The sequence below is a fragment of the Cyanistes caeruleus genome, chromosome 28 (genome assembly GCF_971803275.1).
Source record: "Cyanistes caeruleus chromosome 28, bCyaCae1.hap1.1, whole genome shotgun sequence".
In the NCBI taxonomy this organism is placed as follows: domain Eukaryota; kingdom Metazoa; phylum Chordata; class Aves; order Passeriformes; family Paridae; genus Cyanistes; species Cyanistes caeruleus.
The window spans coordinates 4082270-4102274 of record NC_141728.1 but is presented as its reverse complement, the minus strand read 5'-3'; the positions used below and the strand labels follow the sequence as shown (position 1 = coordinate 4102274).

At 49.8% G+C, this 20005-nt stretch overlaps 1 protein-coding gene across 1 annotated transcript in view; it reads right to left on the bottom strand.

The window, feature by feature from the left end:
* Nucleotides 1–656: 656 nt before the first annotated feature.
* LOC111944857 (uncharacterized) overlaps nt 657–20005 on the bottom strand; it is a 45586-nt gene continuing 26237 nt past the window's right edge. Inside the window, exons 3-9 of the mRNA XM_086865139.1 lie at nt 19731–19897; nt 11438–11489; nt 10739–10798; nt 8783–8842; nt 7640–8001; nt 7106–7307; nt 657–1387 (exon numbers count right to left, since the gene is read on the bottom strand). Coding sequence (XP_086721265.1) covers nt 7676–8001; nt 8783–8842; nt 10739–10798; nt 11438–11489; nt 19731–19775 — 543 coding nt within the window. The 5' untranslated portion in view covers nt 19776–19897 and the 3' untranslated portion in view covers nt 657–1387; nt 7106–7307; nt 7640–7675. The remainder of the gene's footprint in view (nt 1388–7105; nt 7308–7639; nt 8002–8782; nt 8843–10738; nt 10799–11437; nt 11490–19730; nt 19898–20005) is intronic.

The window sequence follows — 20005 nt, the reverse complement described above, 5'->3', positions numbered from 1 at the left end:
TGTGGCTGTCTCTGCTTGCTGCAGGTTCAGAGCCTCTTTCTTTCTTTACTCGGCAGTTTCTAGTGAATGTAGTTACAGCAAAACCTGCAGCCGAGCCAGAGATCGGCTCGGCCCGGCCCGGGCCCGAGGAAAACCTTCCCTAGGCCCCCCCATCTCCCGGCCGGGAGCCGCAGCAGGCCCGGCCCCATCCCCGCCCGGCCGCATGGCCTGGGCAGGGAACGGGAGGCCTGGAGCTCTGCCACCCTTCACAGCCAGGAAACAAAGAGAACTAAAGTGCCCTGACTTTACATCTTAAGGTAGGGTTCACAAGTTGATCCCACTTTTCAATGGCCTAAACTGCTGTCAGTTCTCAGCAATGACTGATAATTGGTCAGGAGAAAAGACTCCAGGCAGTTCCCAGCAACTCCAACTTTCCTTAAAGGTAAAGTAACTTCATGACATCCTGCCATGGTTAGATGGAACTGATGGCAAGACATAGACTCACTGGAAGAAGGAATAGCAGACTCTCTCTCTCCTCAGTGCATTATCTAATTTCTTATATTCAGAAATCTTGCTTTAAGAACCAGACACAAAACACATGTGTAAGTTTCCAGTTACCCGGGATCAAGACATTCAGTTCATATTTCAGCCTCAGAAGGAACATGCTAAATATAAACTTGTATTTGATATACATTTATTAAAAAACAGAAGCAGAAAAGAAGATGGGTAATGTGAATGTAGTAAACATGCAACATAAAAATCATAACTGCAACTGAACACTTCATTCTCCAGATGAAATGGTTCCCATACTGCAGTACATCCCAGATTCTTTGTATACATGGAGTGCTAGAATACTCGAAGTCCAAGATTTCCAGGACTCTTCCCTGAGATTTGGTGTAGAACTTGCTGGGTCTTGCAGCTGCTCTGCTTTGGGTGGCCTTTGGCTGCTGTTTCCATCTTTTGTTGGTACCACACGGTCGATGTATCTGCCATGACACAGGAGGATTAGAAACCAAATCACAGGAGGTGAATGCCCTAAAAATTATCTCACTCTTCCTGCAGCATGAGCATTTCCCCACACAGTGAGCCCTGGAAATGCAGGCAGGCTGGGAGGTCAAGCTCAGGAAAAATGTAATGAAGGCTGGACGGAAAAAGTAGGAAGCAACATACAACTTCTTGAATGACTTTTCTGAGGACCTTTCCATTCCAGCTCCATTATTTCTTCAACCACAACCAGAAGTATGAAATAAAGCGATAGAGACAACACATTATAATGATTTCTCCAAAAACTCGTGAATTGATTCCAGACTGCCATTTTGCTCAGTGATCAAGATTTCATCCATGCAGAAGTTGTCTGTGTGTTTGTATTGCACCACTCGTCTTCTTATGCACCTTCCTACAACCATGCCTGCAAAAGATTGAACAGTCAAGAGGAAGTGAAAATTAAACATACACAGGAACTGGGTACAGATAAAGCTCCATTTGTCTTCATAGATTCTGAACCTTTTCAGGTGTCTCATGCCCTGCACACAATAACAGAGATGAACTGAGGTTGGAAGGGATCTCCAGAGATCATCTGGTCCAGCCCCCCTGCTCAAGCAGGGACACTTGAAGGTGGCTGGCCAGAACCTCATCCAGTAGGTTTTGAGTATCTCCAGGGATGGAGACTCCACCACATGCTAAGGTAACAATTTCTGTAAGACCTGGGGACCAGTTTGGGGCTCAATGGCCTTGCTACATCTCTTTCTCCATTGACATCCTCTTGGAGATGGACCTTGATGGGACAAAAGGCAATAGGCATAAGCTGTGACACAAGAAAGTCCCAGTAAATGGGTAGAAATTTTTTTGGTAGCATTTTAAAAGAGGGGTTATCAAGTATTAGAACAAGCTGAGATGTAGGAGGTGCAATACAGCAACATGTGAGGACATACTCCAAAACCACCAAAGAAGATCAGGATCAGATGGGACCTCTCTGGAGCTGAAGGGATGGAAGTCAAGGCCATTTCTAGTGAAAGCTCGCTCCCACAGTGCTTTCAGGTTGTGATGTCAATTACTACAACACTGCACACTGTTTCTCACCCTGTCTTTGCTCTCTGTTCATCTGTGCTGTGCAGTAACTCGCAACCAGGCTCTGAACTGTGTCCATTTCATCCCAAGGATGTGCACAGGCTGCACCAAATCTCACCCTCTTCTCCCACTGCAACCCCCACAGGGTGGTCCTGAGGCCCTGGACTCTCCTGTTCCACCTGTGACACACGTGGGCATGACCTGCAGCTCCAGGCTGTGCAAGATGTACAGCAAACCCGTGTCTCCTCTTGGTGCACTGAGCCACTGCACAGGGAGACACAACTTTCCCTCCTTCTCAATCACCAATCCCCTGCCCTCACCTGGGAGGCCCAAGTGGGTAGTGGGGGGACCCAGGGGAGCAAAATGTTGCTCATGAAAAAGCCAGGCTCGTTGTGCTGCAGCCAAGGGCAGCTGGTTCTGATGCTCCCTGTACAGGCACCTTGGTCAGCAGAACAGCAAGGCCCTGTGGTTGGCACACTCCTCACTGTCTCCTCTATCCCTTGGAGGAAGCAGCTCCAGGAATGCTTGTGTCCTGTGGGCTGGTTTGGTCTGGATTAATTTTCTTCCCAGTATCTGGTGTGGGGCTGTCTTTGGGATCTGTGGTGAACACAGGGATGATAATGGAGATGTTTTTGTTATTGCTGAGCAGTGGCCACACGGAGCCAAGGCCTTTTCACTCTGTCACATTGGGGCTGGGGGGTCCATGGGAGGTTGGGAGGGGACACAGCCAGGACAGATGACCCCAGCTGACCCAAGTAATGTCCCAGACTATGACATTATGCTCTGTAGGGAAAGTAGGGGACATTTGGAGTGTTTGCCTTCCCAAGTCACCGTTCCATGGGATGGGGCCCTGCTCTCCTGGAGGTGCTGAGCACCTGCCAGCCCATGCGAATGGGTGTGTTGCTTCGCCACACTTTGCTTGTGTGCTCGACTTTTGCTTTCCCTACTAAATTGTCTTTACCTCAACCCACGAGTTTTCTTCTCACTTTCACCCTCTCAATTCTCCCCTAATCCTGCTGATGGGGGAGTCAGTGAGTGGCCCCAAGTGTGGGGCTTGGCTGCAGGAGTGGGTTAAACCACAGCAGCTGCCAGGACCAACTCCTTGCAAAGTCTGAAGGTGATTTCCAAGCTTTAAGCAGCTCCTCCTCAGTAACAGGACTGCACCAGGCTAGGATAATGCTTCCACATGGATTAGAGAGGAAGAGTGATACACACTGCCACAAGGCTAAGGGAACGTTTCTTGCCTCACATTTCCACTCTCATCACGGGATGGGATGAACCCCTGGCAGGACTTGAGCAAGGTGCAATGTGATAGGAAAGATGTGTGCTAAAGCCTTTACAGAAAATTTGATGGGCGAGGGTATGGGTGATAATGCCCTTGAAATAGGTCTTGATTTTGGGCAGCCAGTCTGTTAGAGAGCTCAGCCTGGCTCCTGACACAGACAAGGCTCTGCACAGGCCTGAACTTCTGAACTTTGGGTTAAAACAGTAGGTTCAAGGGGGAATAAGGGGTAGGTGGGTCTGGAAGGCTGTGCCTTCCAAGTACCTCAGCCAGTGGGGAAAGGAAGAGGGCAACATGAGGCCAGGAGTTTGGGGTAAAAGGGAGGCTACATCCTCCAAAACCTCAAGAGAGAAAACCCTGTGGGTCTGTGCCCCACAGACTCTCCCTTTATTCGAATAAAGTGGAAGGACTCCTCTGTCTCCTTTCTGGACATAAACCTCTGGTGTTTGTGGATCTTCCTGACAAATGGCATCAGCTAAAGGCCTCTAGTTTCGCTGAAAGAAGAACCAGCTGCTGGGATCACCTGGAGCAAGATGAGCTCCAGACACTTTTCCTGAGAGGCCCAAGAGGCCAAAACAGGAGTCAGAGCTGAGGCTGCAGAGGCAGTGTGAGCTGGCTGCCCCTGCTGCCCGGAGCTGTGAGGGCTCCTGACAAGTACAGGCAGGGTCTTGGGCAGCACATGGCAATGCAAAAGTCATCAAATCACCCTTTCCTGAGCATGTTCTTCTCAGAACAGCTCTCTGACGGGGTGGAATGTGTTTTCCAGAGCTGCACTCAGGCTGTGAAGTGTCGTCTCCACCATCCTGCCTGTGCTTGCCTCTGTAGAGTTATATTTCTAAAATCTCTCTGGGTAAAAGAGAAAAGCAGACAATGAATGGATTTTCCAAGACTTGCTGGGCCCTCATGTGCTCAGACACTGCCCAAGCCTCTGCCCAAAATGATGATTTTCTCCTGGAGTGAAACACTGCTTCTCAAAGTGGGGAAACACCCAGGAGCCCTGGGCCATCCTCCAAAGGGAGCAGAGCCTGAGGCACTGGGATGCTTGGGGGTTCACCAGCAGGAACTCCAACCAGACCTGAAATCTAGGCAGGCATTCTCAAGGAGAAAGATGCCATGCTGGTGGCAGGGGAGAAGGGATAGGGAACAAGGGAGATGAATTTCCCTGCAGGAGACCGCTCTGGTTTGCCATGCAATGGGAGGGGCTGTAGCTGCAGGGCTCTTCACTGGTCCCATCTGCTGTAGGGATGCACCTTCCCCACCACAGCCCAGCTACTCCTTGACTGTTTCCTGAATTTTCCTAATTCCCCATTGCAATATTTGCAGGGTGCCTTAAAATCTGTTCATTGTCCATAGTAATTTCCAGGTTTTCATTCTTCTCAGGATGTGTCCCCTAATACACACTGGTGGGGGATCAAAACAGAGTTCACCAACTATCTGCTCTGAGACCACCCTCACACTCCCCTGCTCTTCACTCTCTTCTCTTATTTAATTCTGTTCTCATGGCTCCAAAAGGAAACAGCAAATCAGGGTGTGTGATAATTTTGTTTCCCAGACATGGGGCTCCTGGCTCAAACTTCTCTGAGGTGCAAGGAGGACTAAAAGCTGCTGAGAGATGAGCTCAGCCTCTCCTTCATTTCACACAGGAAAGAGAGGCCAGGAGAATGGTCAGACCATGGACTAAAAAGGACATGGGCTTCCACAGAGAAGGAGCTCCCAGGGAAGAAAGGCCACTTTTCTGCAGCAGTTGCCCATGGGGACACTTGGCAGGCTCCACTGTCCTTCCTGAGAGGAAGGACCAGCATCACTGGGACAGTGACCTTGTCTGTCCTGAGGGTACACCTTGAACCAGAAATGACACTGGGCCTTTACACTTCAAAAAGACCAAGAAGTCTCTGATCTCCTTTCCCTGCCCAAGAGGACCCAAGCCCGAAGCACAGTGGAGCATGAATGATCAAGGTCCTGAGCTGCTTTGTCCAGGGAAAGGGACACTGTTCATGGCAAGCTGGGGTGGAGAGAAGCCACACCAGGACAGACTGAGCACTCCTGAGCCAGAGGACAGGGACAAGGCCTTGCCCAAGATTCCCTTAAGCTCTTCCTCCGGGGCTCTCCCAATCCTATTGTCTTCTCTCCCTGAAGTGTCCACCTCCCAAGGTTCAAGGGCACATGGGCTCAGGAAAGAATCACAGAATCATGGAATATTCTGAGCTGCAAGGGACACACAGGGATCACTGATTCCAGCTCCTGGCTCTACCCAAGACACCCCAATAATCCCATCCTGTGCCTGGGGGTGTTGTCCAAACTCTTCTGGAGCTTTGGCAGCCTTGGGGCCATGACCAAACCCTGGGGAGCTTGTTCAGTGCCTCAGCACCCTCTGGGGGATTCTCTGTTCTTTTCCTGATATCCAGTCCTACCCTGGCACAGCTGCAGCTGTTCCCTTAGGTCTGGTCATGAGAGAGAAGAGGAGAGAGAGAGGAATAAAAAGCTCCTCCTACCCTCACAAACCACCAAATGGGTAAGACTGGAAGGGAACACTTGAGGTCTTCTAGTCCAAGCTCCCACTCAAACAGGGTCTCCCAGAGACCATTAGTCAGATTTATGTCTGGTTGCCTTTTGAATTTCTCCGAGGAAGGAGTCTCCACAATCTGTCTCAGAACTGGTCCCACTGCTGAGTCACCCTCACAGTAATGGAGGTCTTGCTTGTGTTTAGGTGGAAATTCCTTTGTTTCTGTTTCTGCCCATTGCCTCTCACCCCATGACTCAGCACCACCCAGAAGAGCCCAGCTCCATCCTCCTGACACCCACCCTTCAAACACTTCTGTCCATTGATGAGATCCCCTCTTAGCCTTTTCTTCTCCACACCAAACAGGCCCAGCTCCCTCAGCCTCTCCTCACCAGAGAGATGCTCCAGGCTCTGATCAGCTTTGTAGTTCCTCAGTTGGGCCCATCCCAAGAGCTCCAGGTTTCTCTTGTGCTGAGGAACCCAGCATGGGACACAGAGCTCCAGATGTGCCCCAGCAGGGCTGCCCCTCCCTTGGAGCTTGGCAAAGCCCTTCCTAAGGCAGCCCAGGCAGCCATTGGGTGCCTTGGCCACAAGGACACATTGCTGACTCTTGGACAGCTCTTTGTCCAGCAGAACCCCCAGGTCCTTCTCTGCAGAGCCCCTTTCCAGAAGGTCAGCCCTGAGCCTGGATGGGTGACCTGGCTTATTCCTCATCAGGTTCTTTCAGCTGGTTTGGATGGATGGACTGCAGGAGGGCTGAGGAAAGGGCACAGGCCCTGTGGGTATTCCTGAGGGCTTGGCAAAGAGCTGGGGGACAGGATGGAGAGCAGGGATCATCTCTCTCCATCTCCCCTGACAGCGTCTGTGGGCTGTGGCAGACAACACTCTGTCATGGGGAAGGTGAGTGGGCAGGAGGATTTGGACACCTTTACCACATGTCAGGTCATACCTACACACACTCTTCAAAGACAAGAGAGCCAAGAGGGGCCTTGCAGAGTTCAAGAGAACCTGCAGAGAACACTTCAGCACAGAGGAGTTTCCATGCCAGGGATCACAAAAGATGAGGGGCTCAGAAAAGCTGACTTTACTCACAGGATGGATGGTGGTGGTGCATCCCATGACTAAAGTCAGCTTCTTTGGGCCTCTATCCAGGTAAGGACTGTCCCTCCCCATCCCCTTTGAGGAGCTGAGCAGGATGAGCTCACAGGGTGGTTGGCCTGTAGAGCAGCTTTTGCCTTCAGAGAGGTGAAAGCCTGCTTGGCAATGCCCCTGCTCACCTTGTTACTTCTGCCCTGCTCTGAGAAGCTGAAACTCATGCTGTGATGACTTCAGCAATTCCTGTAAATCCTCTTCCAAACTTTCAATTCTTTGAAAGAGCTGCTGGAATTTCAAAGTCATGCTGGATACCAGGGCCCTTGAAATTTCCTCCTCTTCCTTTCCTGTAAAGAAAGAACAATGCCATTGGGTCACTAATGATTCCTCCTTGAGGGGGAGACAAGCTATCTGACACAAGGATACCCAAAGGCTCTGGTTTAATGTCCCTGACAGAGGGTCTCTGTGCTCACAGACACATCCAGGCTCTGCTCAGGAAAGCTCCTCTCCCTGCTCATCATCAACGGGGAAACAAGGCTGATCTCACATGTGCCCCAGCACAGGACCAGCACTGGGGCAGCAGGAGAAGGGCAGTGGGGAAAGGGAGAGAGATGGGGACATCACTTCAAGGGGGGAACCTCAGCGAGTATCAGGCAATGAGAGAACTGCCAGCACCCACCCTCTGCAAAGATGAGGGACAGAAGAGGGACTTTGACCACCTGCACCTGCAGAGAACACTTCAGCATGGAGGTCTTTCAGTGCCATGGATCACAGAAGCTGTTCCCCATGGGAGGATTGTCCCTCCATGTCCCCTCTGAGGAAATGAGCAGGATGAGCTCACAGAGTGGTTGGCCTGTAGAGCAGCTTCTGCCTTCAGATGGATGAGTGTCTGCTTGGCAATCGGCCTGCTCACCTTGGTTCATCTCCAGGTCTGCTCTGAGAAGCTGATGCTCCTTCTGTCTGCACTCCTGTAATTTTTGGAAATATTCCTGCAAGGCTTTCATTTTACCCTTGAGCTCCTGGAAGGCTTCATCTATCTTACATTCCAGGAGTTTTCCGGTTTTCTCCTTCTTTGTCTCTCCTGTAGAAAAAGATTGGTGTCAGTGGGGAACTGACATTGCTCTTTTGAAGGGGAGACCACCCATCCTGCCTGAGGATGATCAAATCCTGTTTTATAGTCTCTTCTTGAGGGTCTCTCCTTGGCTCTTCCTACAGTTTGGTTTTTGGTTTCCTCTCTTCCAGGCTGTCCTGGTCTGTGCTGGGAAAAGCCCATTGCTGGGACATCTCTGCACCCTGGGAGCCTGGGGTCCTGGGCATCCTCATGGGGATGAGCAGTATAACAAAGGACTGGCTGGAGGCCTTAGGGAATGGGAATTTCCAAAGAGATGGGATTGTTTGATCTGACTGCACTGGACCCTCATGCTCGACAGACCTCTGGATCTCCTTCCTGCTTGGCAGGGCTCCGTTTTCAGGGAGTGGAGGCAAGGACTGGCACTCACCTGTACAGAAAGGCTTCTGCCTTTTGTCCCTGTAGCTAAGCCCAGGGTGAGATTCCTCCTTTAGTGTTCAGAGAAAGGAAAGGAAATCCCAGAAGGGATGTGCTACACCTTTGAAATCATTACCAGTTGCTCAGCAACACCCCCTGCTAGAGTAGGATGTGTCTCTGATCAAAGAAGGTCACCCCTATGACCAAGCTGATCCCACCCCAAAGGCCAGGCCTTCTGCTCTGGATGGGGTTCTGCAGGCAGTGTGCTCAGGGGAGAGACCTCCACTGGCCTCTCTTCTTTCAGGGGTAACAAATCACATCCCAAGGGCTCCCAAGGATGGACACAGACAAGAGGAACGGCATCCAGCACACTTACTTGGTTTGTTGATCGCCATTGCTGTGCCTTTCTGAGCCCCATAGCCAACAGCCGCTGGTACTGGACATCAGGTACATATGAAAAGAAAATCAAGAAAAAAAAGAGGATCTTTAACCAGGGCCTTTCCCTAAGAAACTCCAGGACTGCACTGAGCAGGTTCAGAGGCAGAACACATCCCGCAGCCGGCCCAGGAGCCATGAGTTCCTGTGGACCAGGAGCCCCACAGCAGTGCTGGGGGGTTTCTGACCCTTGGGGCCCACTGAGGCTCTCCTGGGCCAGGAAGGTGCCTCAGGTTCCACAGCACCCAGGCACCACACAGGTGCCTCAGGCCCACCAGAGCACAGCCACCACGAGAGGGTGAGACTCTTCTGCCTCACACTCCAGGAGTGGAGAGGGACCTTCCAGGTCCCTGTTCTGTCCCTTGGCACATTCATTTCAGCCTGACCCTCAAAGCCTTGCTCAGCAATACCCCCTGCTAGAGCAGGATGTGTCTCCTATCAAAGATCACTCCTCTGACCAAATTGATCCCACCCCAAAGGCCAGGCCTTCCGCTGTGCTCTGGAAGGGGTTCTGCAGGCAGTGTGCTCAGGGGAGAGACCTCCACTGGCCTCTCTTCTCTCAGGGGTAACACATCACATCCCAAGGGCTCCCAAAGATGGACACAGACAAGAGGAATGGCATCCAGCTGTCGTGGGGTGGCTTTACCTTTAAGGTGGTTTTGGGAGCTAAGGAAGTTGAAGCTGCTGGTGGCTGATGGGAGTCTTTCCTCCTGATCAATTATCGGTAATTTCTAAGAATTGACAGCAGTTTTAACCATTGAAAAGTGAGTTCAACTTGTAAACACCCCCTTAAGATCTAAGGTCAGAGCTCTCTTGTTCTCTTTGTGTTTCTGGCCTCTGACAGGGTAACAAGGCTCTGTCTTGGCCTCCCCGCCCCGTCCAGGCCAGACAAGGCCGCAGGGGCAGGGGGGAAGCAGAGCCGGCCAGCTCGGCTTAGTTTTCAGTTTCTGCTGCTGGACTGAAACCTGACACCATGAACATCTGCAGCTTTTCTAAGACTTTAATTCTTTTACTACCTGGATAAAGTATACAGACTACTCCTTTTTCCCAGAGAGACAAAGAAAGAGACAATCAACATAAAGAAGACATCATAAAACCACCAAAAACAGTGATAAAAGAGTTAAGTTTTAGATAGGGAGAGAATAAGGAGATGCTTTATAAGCTGAAAATATCTTTCTGTTAAAGCTATGGAGATGGACAAAAGTGGTTTGAAAAGACTCCTTTAATTCATGACAGAGTATATCAGGAGAACAGAGTGTTCAAAGTGTGGATTTTAAGCAAAAGAGAGAGTAATTGTGATACAGTGAGTTGCTAGAACAGAGTTGAGCGAAGATTTGAAGCCTTGGGGGCAATGAGAAAACTGTTTCCAGAGAAGCTCACAGAGACAGATGAAGAGAACTTTTGCCTTTGAATAACTCATCCTTAAAAATGACATCCCTAGACTCACTGACCCATACACACCTCAGAGTGATGTGAAATGGGAGGAGTGAAGTGATGGCAGGATTTCCAGGCAGGGGGCATCAGGGAAATAGGAAGCTATAACAGAAATAGTTTTCTTGTGAAAAACTCTATAGATTAGCAGAAGGAGACTCCTGTTTCTCTACAAAGACTGATGAAAAGACTGTAGCAAGAATTGAGACTGTTTTAACCACTGAAGTTCTGAAGTTTTTCTGTCTCTATGTTGTCACGTGTACAAAAGACTGGTCAAGTAGTAGGGGATAAAAAACTATTCTGGAAGTTTATTCTGGTGTTTTTATTCTTGTAGTTTTGATAATAAACTTTCTTTATTCCTTTTAAGTTTTAAGCCTGTTTTGCTCTTGTTCTAATCCATATCTCACAGCGAGAAATAATTATTTTTTTTAGTTACTGCTTTAAAACCATGACACAGCACACTTACTTAATTTGTTGATCACCATTGCTGTGCCTTTCTGAGCCCCATAGCCAATGGCTGCCGGTACTGGACATCAGGTACATATGAAAAGAAAATCAAGAAAAAAAAGAGGATCTTTAACCAGGGCCTTTCCCTAAGAAACTCCAGGACTGCACTGAGCAGGTTCAGAGGCAGAACACATCCCGCAGCCGGCCCAGGAGCCATGAGTTCCTGTGGACCAGGAGCCCCACAGCAGTGCTGGGGGGTTTCTGACCCTCGGGGCCCACTGAGGCTCTCCTGGGCCAGGAAGGTGCCTCAGGTTCCACAGCACCCAGGCACCACACAGGTGCCTCAGGCCCACCAGAGCACAGCCACCACGAGAGGGTGAGACTCTTCTGCCTCACACTCCAGGAGTGGAGAGGGACCTTCCAGGTCCCTGTTCTGTCCCTTGGCACATTCATTTCAGCCTGACCCTCAAAGCCTTGCTCAGCAATACCCCCTGTTAGAGCAGGATGTGTCTCCTATCAAAGATCACTCCTCTGACCAAATTGATCCCACCCCAAAGGTCAGGCCTTCTGCTGTGCTCTGGAAGGGGTTCTGCAGGCAGTGTGCTCAGGGGAGAGACCTCCACTGGCCTCTCTTCTCTCAGGGATAACACATCACATCCCAAGGGCTCCCAAGGATGGACACAGACAAGATGAACGGGATACATGAGTCCACACTTACTTAAGGAACTGGCTAACCTTGACCAACTCATTTCTTCTAGCCGCTGGTTCACCTGAAAAGAAAAAGAAACATGAAAAAGCGGAAACTTCACTACAATATTTCTCTAACGATTTCCAGAATTCATTAAAGAGCTTCTTTGGGACATGTATGTCCCTTGTACTACTCAAACCTCTGATCTCCTCAAGGTTTTTTGAATTACCTCTTTTCCCTTCCATCCTTCTCTAAAAATAAATAATATAACTCTTAGCAAAAAAATTAGCCATGTCCTTGTTTCTTGTTACCTGTGTCCTTTTTTCAAGATTAACTCTGCAATGCAAAGGAAAAGAGGGACAAAATCTCAGTGGTGGGCGAGGACTAGAGAAGATAATGCAGTTGGTAAGATGTTCTGTTGTACTTCCAGCTGGTCCCTAAGCCATCTTCAACAGAATTTAACAGAATTACTAGGTTGGAAAAGACCTTCAGGAACATCAAGTCCAACCCATGCCCTAACACCACAACCATACAATGGCAACAAGTGCCATATCCAGTCTTTTTTTAAAAGAAATATTAAAATCTTGTCTGCCCTGGAGCTCTGAGAATTCTCACAGACACACACATCATCTTCCTTGGTCAAAATGAAGACCTTCTGCTTTTGCAGAGTGCAGAACCTGGTATTCAACCCCAGCCACAATTTTCCACAGAAGAAAAGGACCATTTTCAATTCCTTGAGACTCAAATCCTGGAGGTTATCCTGACCAGCTATGAAGAAATCTATGGAGAAAGGACAGTGGTGACTTTGGCTGGCTGCCAGATGCCCACCAAACTTCTCTCACTTCCCCTTCTCAACTGGACAGGAGGAAAAAATACAACTGAAGAGCTCACATAAAGTCTGGGACATCCCTCACCAGTTGCCATCATGGGCAAACCAGACTCAAGTTGGGGATGATTGCTTTCCTTTCTCAGCAATTCCCAACAGAGTAGAAAACCACCAAAGACAAAACCAAAACAGCCTCACTCCACTCTCCCCTCCTCCTGGCTGTGAACACATCTGGTGCAGGTGGCTGGGGGCAGCTGCAAGTTGAGCTCCAGGTGGGAGCCTGAGACAAGAGGCCATGAACTGCCAACAAAGCACAGCAAAGGGCACCAAGAGTGGTGACACAGCTGGGGAAGGGACACCAAGAGACCCAGCAGGAGCCGAGGGCTTGGGACGAAGAGCCAGACTTGAGCCTCGGGCACACAGACTGTGAGGAGATAAAACTGAGGGATTCCTTTGTGGGAGAAACAGCTCAGGCTGTTCCCAGCTGTACTGGGAATAAATGGCTTTATGGACTCAGACATCTGAGACTCTGCTGTGGGAAACCTGGGCTGAACCAGGGAGGACACAGGGGCCGAGCGTGGGAGTGGGGGGTGTGGGGAGTCCAGCAGGGCCCATTGGGGCACTGGAGCCACTGCTGTGGAGGGGCTCCGGTCCCAGCACCAAACATCTCTGGTGGTGGGAGTGTGCTGGCCAGAGAGCCTCAGGAATGGTCAGATCAGGAACTTTCCTTAACACCCCCTTCTGCACAGCTGCTGCAGGAAGCACGGCCTCGCTGACCCTTCCAACAACGCCGCCTGTCCCTTCTGACTGCATCCATCACAGCAGCAATGACAGGTGAAGGCAGAAACAGGGACTGCTCAGGAGTGAAGAAAGGCCTGCTCAGGGCACAGCTCACTGCCCTGCTCTGCTCTCCCTCTCTTCTTGCACTCCATTTCCCTGTGCTGTCTGCTCCTTGTGGCTTTTTGTCTTCTTTGCCCAGGGCCATGTTCCAGAGAAGGAGGAGGACCTGAACTAAATTACGGAACCCACTGCCAAAAGCTGCTGCATGTCAAGAAAGCCTTCCTGATGTTCGAGGGGAGTACAGACCCAGGTGAGGAAAAGAGTCCCACTGAAGACTGTAAATAGAGAAATGTCAGCAGGGACCCAAGAGAAGTCACAGCCCCAGGGCCGGTGGCTGTCCCAGAACTGAAGGAGTCAGACAGGAAATGCCAGGGGTCTTTGCCAGGATTGAACTCTGCTCAGTTTCCTCCCACCACCTTTTCCTGTTTTGCTCTGGTCTGAAAGGAGGGAAAGCATATAAATGGCATAAACCACTCAATATTTGAGGGGTTTTCTCCTGAAAGCAGAGCAATAGAATGATGGCTTCTATTCTATTCTAAAGGGTAACAATGAATAAATGATGTGCACGTGGAACTGTCCTGAATGTGCCTCTGCTATTGATGACTGATGAGCACAGACATTTACCTGAGATCACCACTCATGGAAAGATGGTTGTGCTTCCAGGAATAGGTCACCCCACTTCTCACAGTCAGAGACAAATTGTTCTCTCTGTCTCTCTTTGTTTCTCTCTCATATCTAGAAGGTGCCCCGACAACTGGTTTAGACAGGAAAATTATTTTATGCAGGGTCAGATCTGCAATCCTGAGCCAAAGCTGAAGCTTTGAGGGGAAAAAAGAAAAGGAAGGGGGAAAGAGAGGAGAGGGGAGGAGAAGGAAAAAGAAAAGAAGAGGAAGGGAAAGGGAAAGGGAAAGGGAAAGGGAAAGGGAAAGGGAAAGGGAAAGGGAAAGGGAAAGGGAAAGGGAAAGGGAAAGGGAAAGGGAAAGGGAAAGGGAAAGGGAAAGGGAAAGGGAAAGGGAAAGGGAAAGGGAAAGGGAAAAAAAATACAGCCAAAAAAGAAAAAGGAAGAAACTCTCTCTTCTGCATTGTCAGTGATGTCTCTGTTGGTCTCTGTTGTCTGGTCTGCCAACAGAAGCCAAATAAATTAGACATTTTGAATTATCTATTGAGTCTAGTACAACATTAACTGATGTGGGAAATGTAGGCACAGAGCTCTCAGGGCCTTGAGCATACAGGCCCAGAGACAGAGATGGACACAGAGTTTGACCTGAGACCACGGGGAAGGCTTGGGGCTTTACAACAATGAAGCTCTACAAACATGAAGTAAGAATAGAAGCTTGTAATTTAAGTCAAAATATGTTTGAAACATACTTTCAGCAAGTAGAAATATGCTTTCTAGAAGTGAATAAATATATTAAGTAAGACAATAGAGATTTTGAAGTTTCACATATAACCTGTTCTAAAGTCAGTAAGAAATTACAGATACAGCAAAGTAAGTTTCTGTAGTGTTCTATGTCTGGATAAGAAAAGACACATTGCAGCAGCATCGTGTGAGACAAAGCAATTGATGATTGGTTTATGAAGATGCTGCTGAGCTTTTGTGTGACCTCTTGATTGGTTAAAAAGTGTATAAAAGACATTGTAACTAGAATTTTGGTGGTTTCTGAGGTGATGCATTGAATGTAACACCTTAAGTGTCTCACCCTTGCCTGAGACTGATGGGCCATGCAATAAAATACCTTTTCTAACATCACTCAGTTGGCCTTGTGTGCTCTGATCCCAATAGTCCCTTTCCTCATCTTTAGGAACCTTATCCCCCTTAACAAGGAATGGATGTTGTCATTACCTAACCTCCTTTGCCATTAATGTATTGATAACATTGTTTTTATTATCCTTCACAGAAGCAGCCAGGTTAAGTCCTAATTGAGCTTTCACCTCTCTCCTTTTCATTTCTGCTTACCTAAAGACATCCCTGAATACTTCGTGAGTTTCCTGCCCTTCTGTCCAAAGGTGATGTGCCCTCATCTTTTCCCTGAGTTCCTGATAAAAGCTCCATGCCCAGCCAGGCCAGGCATTTTCCTCACTCATTCATCTTTTGGCACACAGGGACAGGCTGCTCCTTCCCCCTTAAGTTTACTTTCTTGAGGTGTGTCCATCCTTCCTGGACCCCTTTGTTTTTAAGGGCTGTTTCCCTTACAAAAATCAGTGCCTGATTCAGTTCTCCCCAAATCTGCATCCTGAATTGGCCAAAGTCTGCCCTCCATAATTCCAGTGTAGAAGTTTTGTTGCTGCCCCTCCTTCTGTCCCAGAATATTGAAAACTCGATTATTCCATGGTCACTGTACCCCAGGCAGCCTCTGACCACCACATCTCCCAGCAGCCCGTCTCTGTCTGTGAACAGCAGGAGACACAGCTTTCCTTGGCACTGGGAGTGTGCCCAAAATTCCCTAAAATCAAAACTGCTCAGCACCAATGCAGCATTGAGAAGCAGCATTCTTGATGTGGCCGGATGCTCGGGGGGACAGCTCCTCCCAAAGCCGGGCATGCTGAGCACAGGGAAGTTTCTGTTTCTGTTCTGTATTTTGCACACCCCCATTCATTGATTGTCCCAGACTAAACAGACATCTGGTAATCATGAGCCCAAAATGAAGAACATATTTCCCCTCCCCTTTCCACATGCATTCTTCTGTGCTGGGGTCTCTCTGCTGGTCCCTGCTGGGGCTGGAGCCCAATGTTCCAGTGGGCCTGGCTGAGCTGGCAGGACACTGAGGCTGGAGAACTTCCAGTTCCCCTCCTTCCACCATGGGCATTGAGTGGTGTCCATGGGCCCGTGGGTTTGGAGAAGGAGCAGTCTGTGCTCACCTGGGGTAGACAATTGATCATCTGGTGACATGAGGTGACAGAGTGGGCTGTGACATCACAGAGTGGGTTATGTGAGGTCACTGAGCAGCTATGACATCATAGGCTGTCTCTGTGATATCAGAGATCTGGCTATGACATCACAGGGTGGAGGTCTGACATCATAGAGAAGGCTGTTATGTCACAGATCTGTTTGTGACATCAAAGAATGCGCTGTGACATTACAATGTGGCTGTGTGACATCACAGTGTGGTTTGTGATGTCAGAGACCAGTTGTGTGACATCAAAGAGCAGACTGTGACATCACAGAACAGGCTATGGCATCACAGAGCAGGCTGTGACGTCATGGGATACGCTATGACATCATAGACAAGTTGTGTGACGTCACAGAACAGGCTGTGACATCACAGAGTAGGTTGTGACATCACCATGTGGCTGTGTGACATCACAGAGTGGTTTGTGACATCACATAACAGGCTGTGACATCACGGGGTAGAGATCTGACATCATAAAGCAGGCTGTGACATCATAGAGCTGGCTGTGACATTATGATGTGGCTGTGTGACATCACAGAGTGGTTTGTGACATCAGAGACAAGTTGTGTCTGCTTTATGATGTCAGACAGCCACCCTGTGATGTCACAGCCTGCTCTGTGATGTCACATCAAAATCTGTGACATCATAGATCTGGCTGTGACATCACAGATCTGGCTGTTACTTCACAGAATGCTCTGTGACATCATAGGCCATTTCTGTGACATCACAGAGCAGGCTGTGACATCACAGAGTGGTTTGTGACATCATAGACCAGTTGTGTGACCTCACAGAACATGCTGTGACATCACAGAGCAGGATGTGGCATCACAGGGTGGAGGTGTGACATTACAGATTTGGCTGTGACATGACAGAGCAGGTTGTGACATCACAGAATTTGCTGTGACATTACAATGTGGCTCTGTGACATCGCAGAGTGATTTGTGACATCAGACATCAGTTATGTGACATCACAGAGCAGGCTGTTACATCACAGAGTTGTCTTTGACATCATAGAGCTGGCTGTGACATCACAGAATTTGCTGTGACATAACAATGTGGCTTTGTGACATCAAAGAGTGGTTTGTGACATCAGAGACCAGTTGTGTGATGTCATAGAGCAGGCTGTGACATCACAGGTTGGAGATCTGACATCACAGAAATGGCTGTGACATCACAGATTTGGATGTGACATCATAGAGCAGACTGTGACATCACAGTGCAGGATGTGACATAACAATGTGGCTGTCTGACATCACAGAGTGATTTCTGACATCACAGACCAGTTGTGTGATGTCACAGAACAGGCTGTGATGTTACAGAGCTGGCTGTGACATCACAGAATTCGCTGTGACATCACAGACCAGTTGTGTGACGTCACAGAGCAGGCTGTGACATCAGAGGGGGCTGTGTGAGGTCACTGCGTTGGTCACTCTGCCCCAGCCCCCCCTCACACTGACCCCCCCAGAGAAGTCCAACACTGTCCATGCCCAGTGGGGTCCCCTGTCCCCCGCTGTCCCCCCGGTGCTCCTGGAGCCACAGCCTAAGGATGTTGCACAGGATCCAGCCCAGAGCCTGGCACGGGGACAAGGGGCCGGGGCTGTGTGAGCAGGACATCAAGGACATGCATGATCCCGGTCCCTGGGGCCTGGCTTGGGTTCCCCAGGGCAGGAAAGATGTCTGGCAGCTGCAGCAGGCTCACGCCAGGGCCTCCAAGCTGGGGCTGCAGCCCTTGGGCTGTGAGGAGAGGCTGAGGGAGCTGGGCTTGTCCAGCCCGCAGCAGGGAAGGCTCAGGGGCTCCTCATCCCAGCCTGGCACTGCCACCCAGGAGCTGATGGAGAACACAGAGCCAGGCTCTTCACCGGGGGCTGGCCAGAGACAAAAGACAATGGGGGCAAGGGGAAAGAGGGGACAGCAGCCACGACAGCAGGAAACCTTTGTTCCCATGGCCTCAGCCAGGTGCTGACATGCTGCCCCCTCCCTGTTCTTTGCCATTTGCCAATCCACACCAAATCAAGCCTTGAACCACCTGCTCTGGGCCTGCTGCTGACACCTTGGGCTGCAGACTTGCTGAGATCCTTTCCCATTCAGCTCTCGGATGATGCTGGGACAATGCTGGTCCCTGTTTGAGACTGGAGCAGAGCAGATGGGACAGGAGCCCTCCAGGGCTGTAGGGCACCTGCAGCTTGTGAGGTGCATGAGCACATCTCATCAGCTGGGTCAGTTGAGTACTTTTAAATAATGTCAAAGTTTTCCCACCAGGAGAGACCACGAATATCCTGGAATTTTACAATGTTAGGAAAAGGAATACTGATTTTCCCCTCAATTTGTGTCACCAATATTCTGTTCTCTCTTATTTCATGTTCTTCCTCATTCAGGAGTTTCCACCTCTCCTGTTTAAATGGCCGTGTCTAAGGACATCTCTTAACGAGAGCAGCTGCATCTGTGTCCTTCCCATTGCTCCCAGACTTCCTCCTCTAGCTGCACTCTGGGCATTCCAATGGCTCTCAACTGAGTTGCTTCACACTGGGAGCTTCAGGGAGTTGCCCAGTCTTTCAGAACTTCAAATAACTCATCATGAAACATCTTAATTGCATTTATGGCTCTTCCAATTCTCTTTGTCTTTATCTAAAAATGTTCCTGTATGGATATCCCTGGTGGATCGTGGGCACGTCAGATGCTGCTGGGTTGTCTCACATTGCTGAGGGAAGAGTTTTGATGTTTTTCAAATTGTATCACGTTTCCATTTGTTCTGTTGGCCATGAAGAGAAACTTGCTGTGCCTCTGAGTCTCCCCAGTTGCTGAGCCCCAAAGGACACAAAGGCGCTGAGTTGTGGTTCCCAGTGCAGTGGTGGCACTTGGAGCTCCCTCCATGGGCACAGCAGAGCTGCCGTGTCCCACAGAGTCCCTGGCAATGCAGGGATGAAGGGAACAGGCCAGGCTGTGGGGATCAGGGCCAGGGCACGGCCAGGGATTTGGGCTGGTTGTGAGGCCAGGGCAGGACGCGGCCCTTGGCCTTGCTGAACCTCATCCAATTGTGCTGGGCCCATGGCTCCAGCCTGCCCAGATCCCTCTGCAGAGCTTCCTGCCCTCCAGCACAGCCACACTCCCAGCCAGCTTGGGCTCCCCTGGCAGCTGCCTGAGGGGGCCCTGGGTGCCCTGGGCCAGAGCAGCAATAAAGAGATTGAACTGAGCTGGCCCCAGCCCTGAGCCCTGGGGACACCCCTGGATGTGGCTCCATTCCTCAGCTGCTCTGGGGGCCAGGGCTGGGATGAGAGCCCAGCCCTGAGATGGGGGGCTTTAGGGACAAAGTCTGATGTATTTTCAGCCATCAAGGGACTTGATTTTCAGATCTGTTCAGATCTGAAAGGTCTTAGGAGGTGCTCAGGATCGATATCAACTGGAGATTGCTGATATCAATCTATAAACAGAAAAAACCAACCTAAATAGGACAAAAAATACCCCTGCACTATTTAAAAATATAGTATTTTCTTTTTGAATATTCTTTTGAAATGGGTACAATTAATCACAGAAAATTGAGGACTTAGAAATTAATTATTCCCAGGGTCTTGTCTTGTTGGAGTGATTTGAAATCTTAATGAGTTTTTGGGACTGAATTCCTGGGCTGGAGAGCTGAAGACTGAACAAGCCTCTGGAGAAGTAAAACTCATCAGGGAACCTCCCTCCAAGTTGCTGAGGATCCATCCTCAGCAGAGCAGGAATGTACAGATCCCAAGCTTTCCAGGCTGCTGAAGAGCTGTGAGCTCACGTGCAGTCCCAGGGGCTCCTTGGTGACATCCCAGGGCTCCTTCATCTTCCTGAGGGTCGTGAGGTGACAGTCCCAGGGCTCCAGGGTGACAACAGAGGTGTCTCCACACTGCCAAGGAGCCAATTTGTCACAGGCAGTGACAGGAGTCCAGTGGTGACATCCCTGTGCTGCTAAAGAACAGTGAGGTCAGCGACACTGCCAGGGGCTCCAGGGTGACATCCCAGCAGTGCCCAGGCTGCCAAAGAGCCGGGATGTCACCGACACTGCCAGGGGCT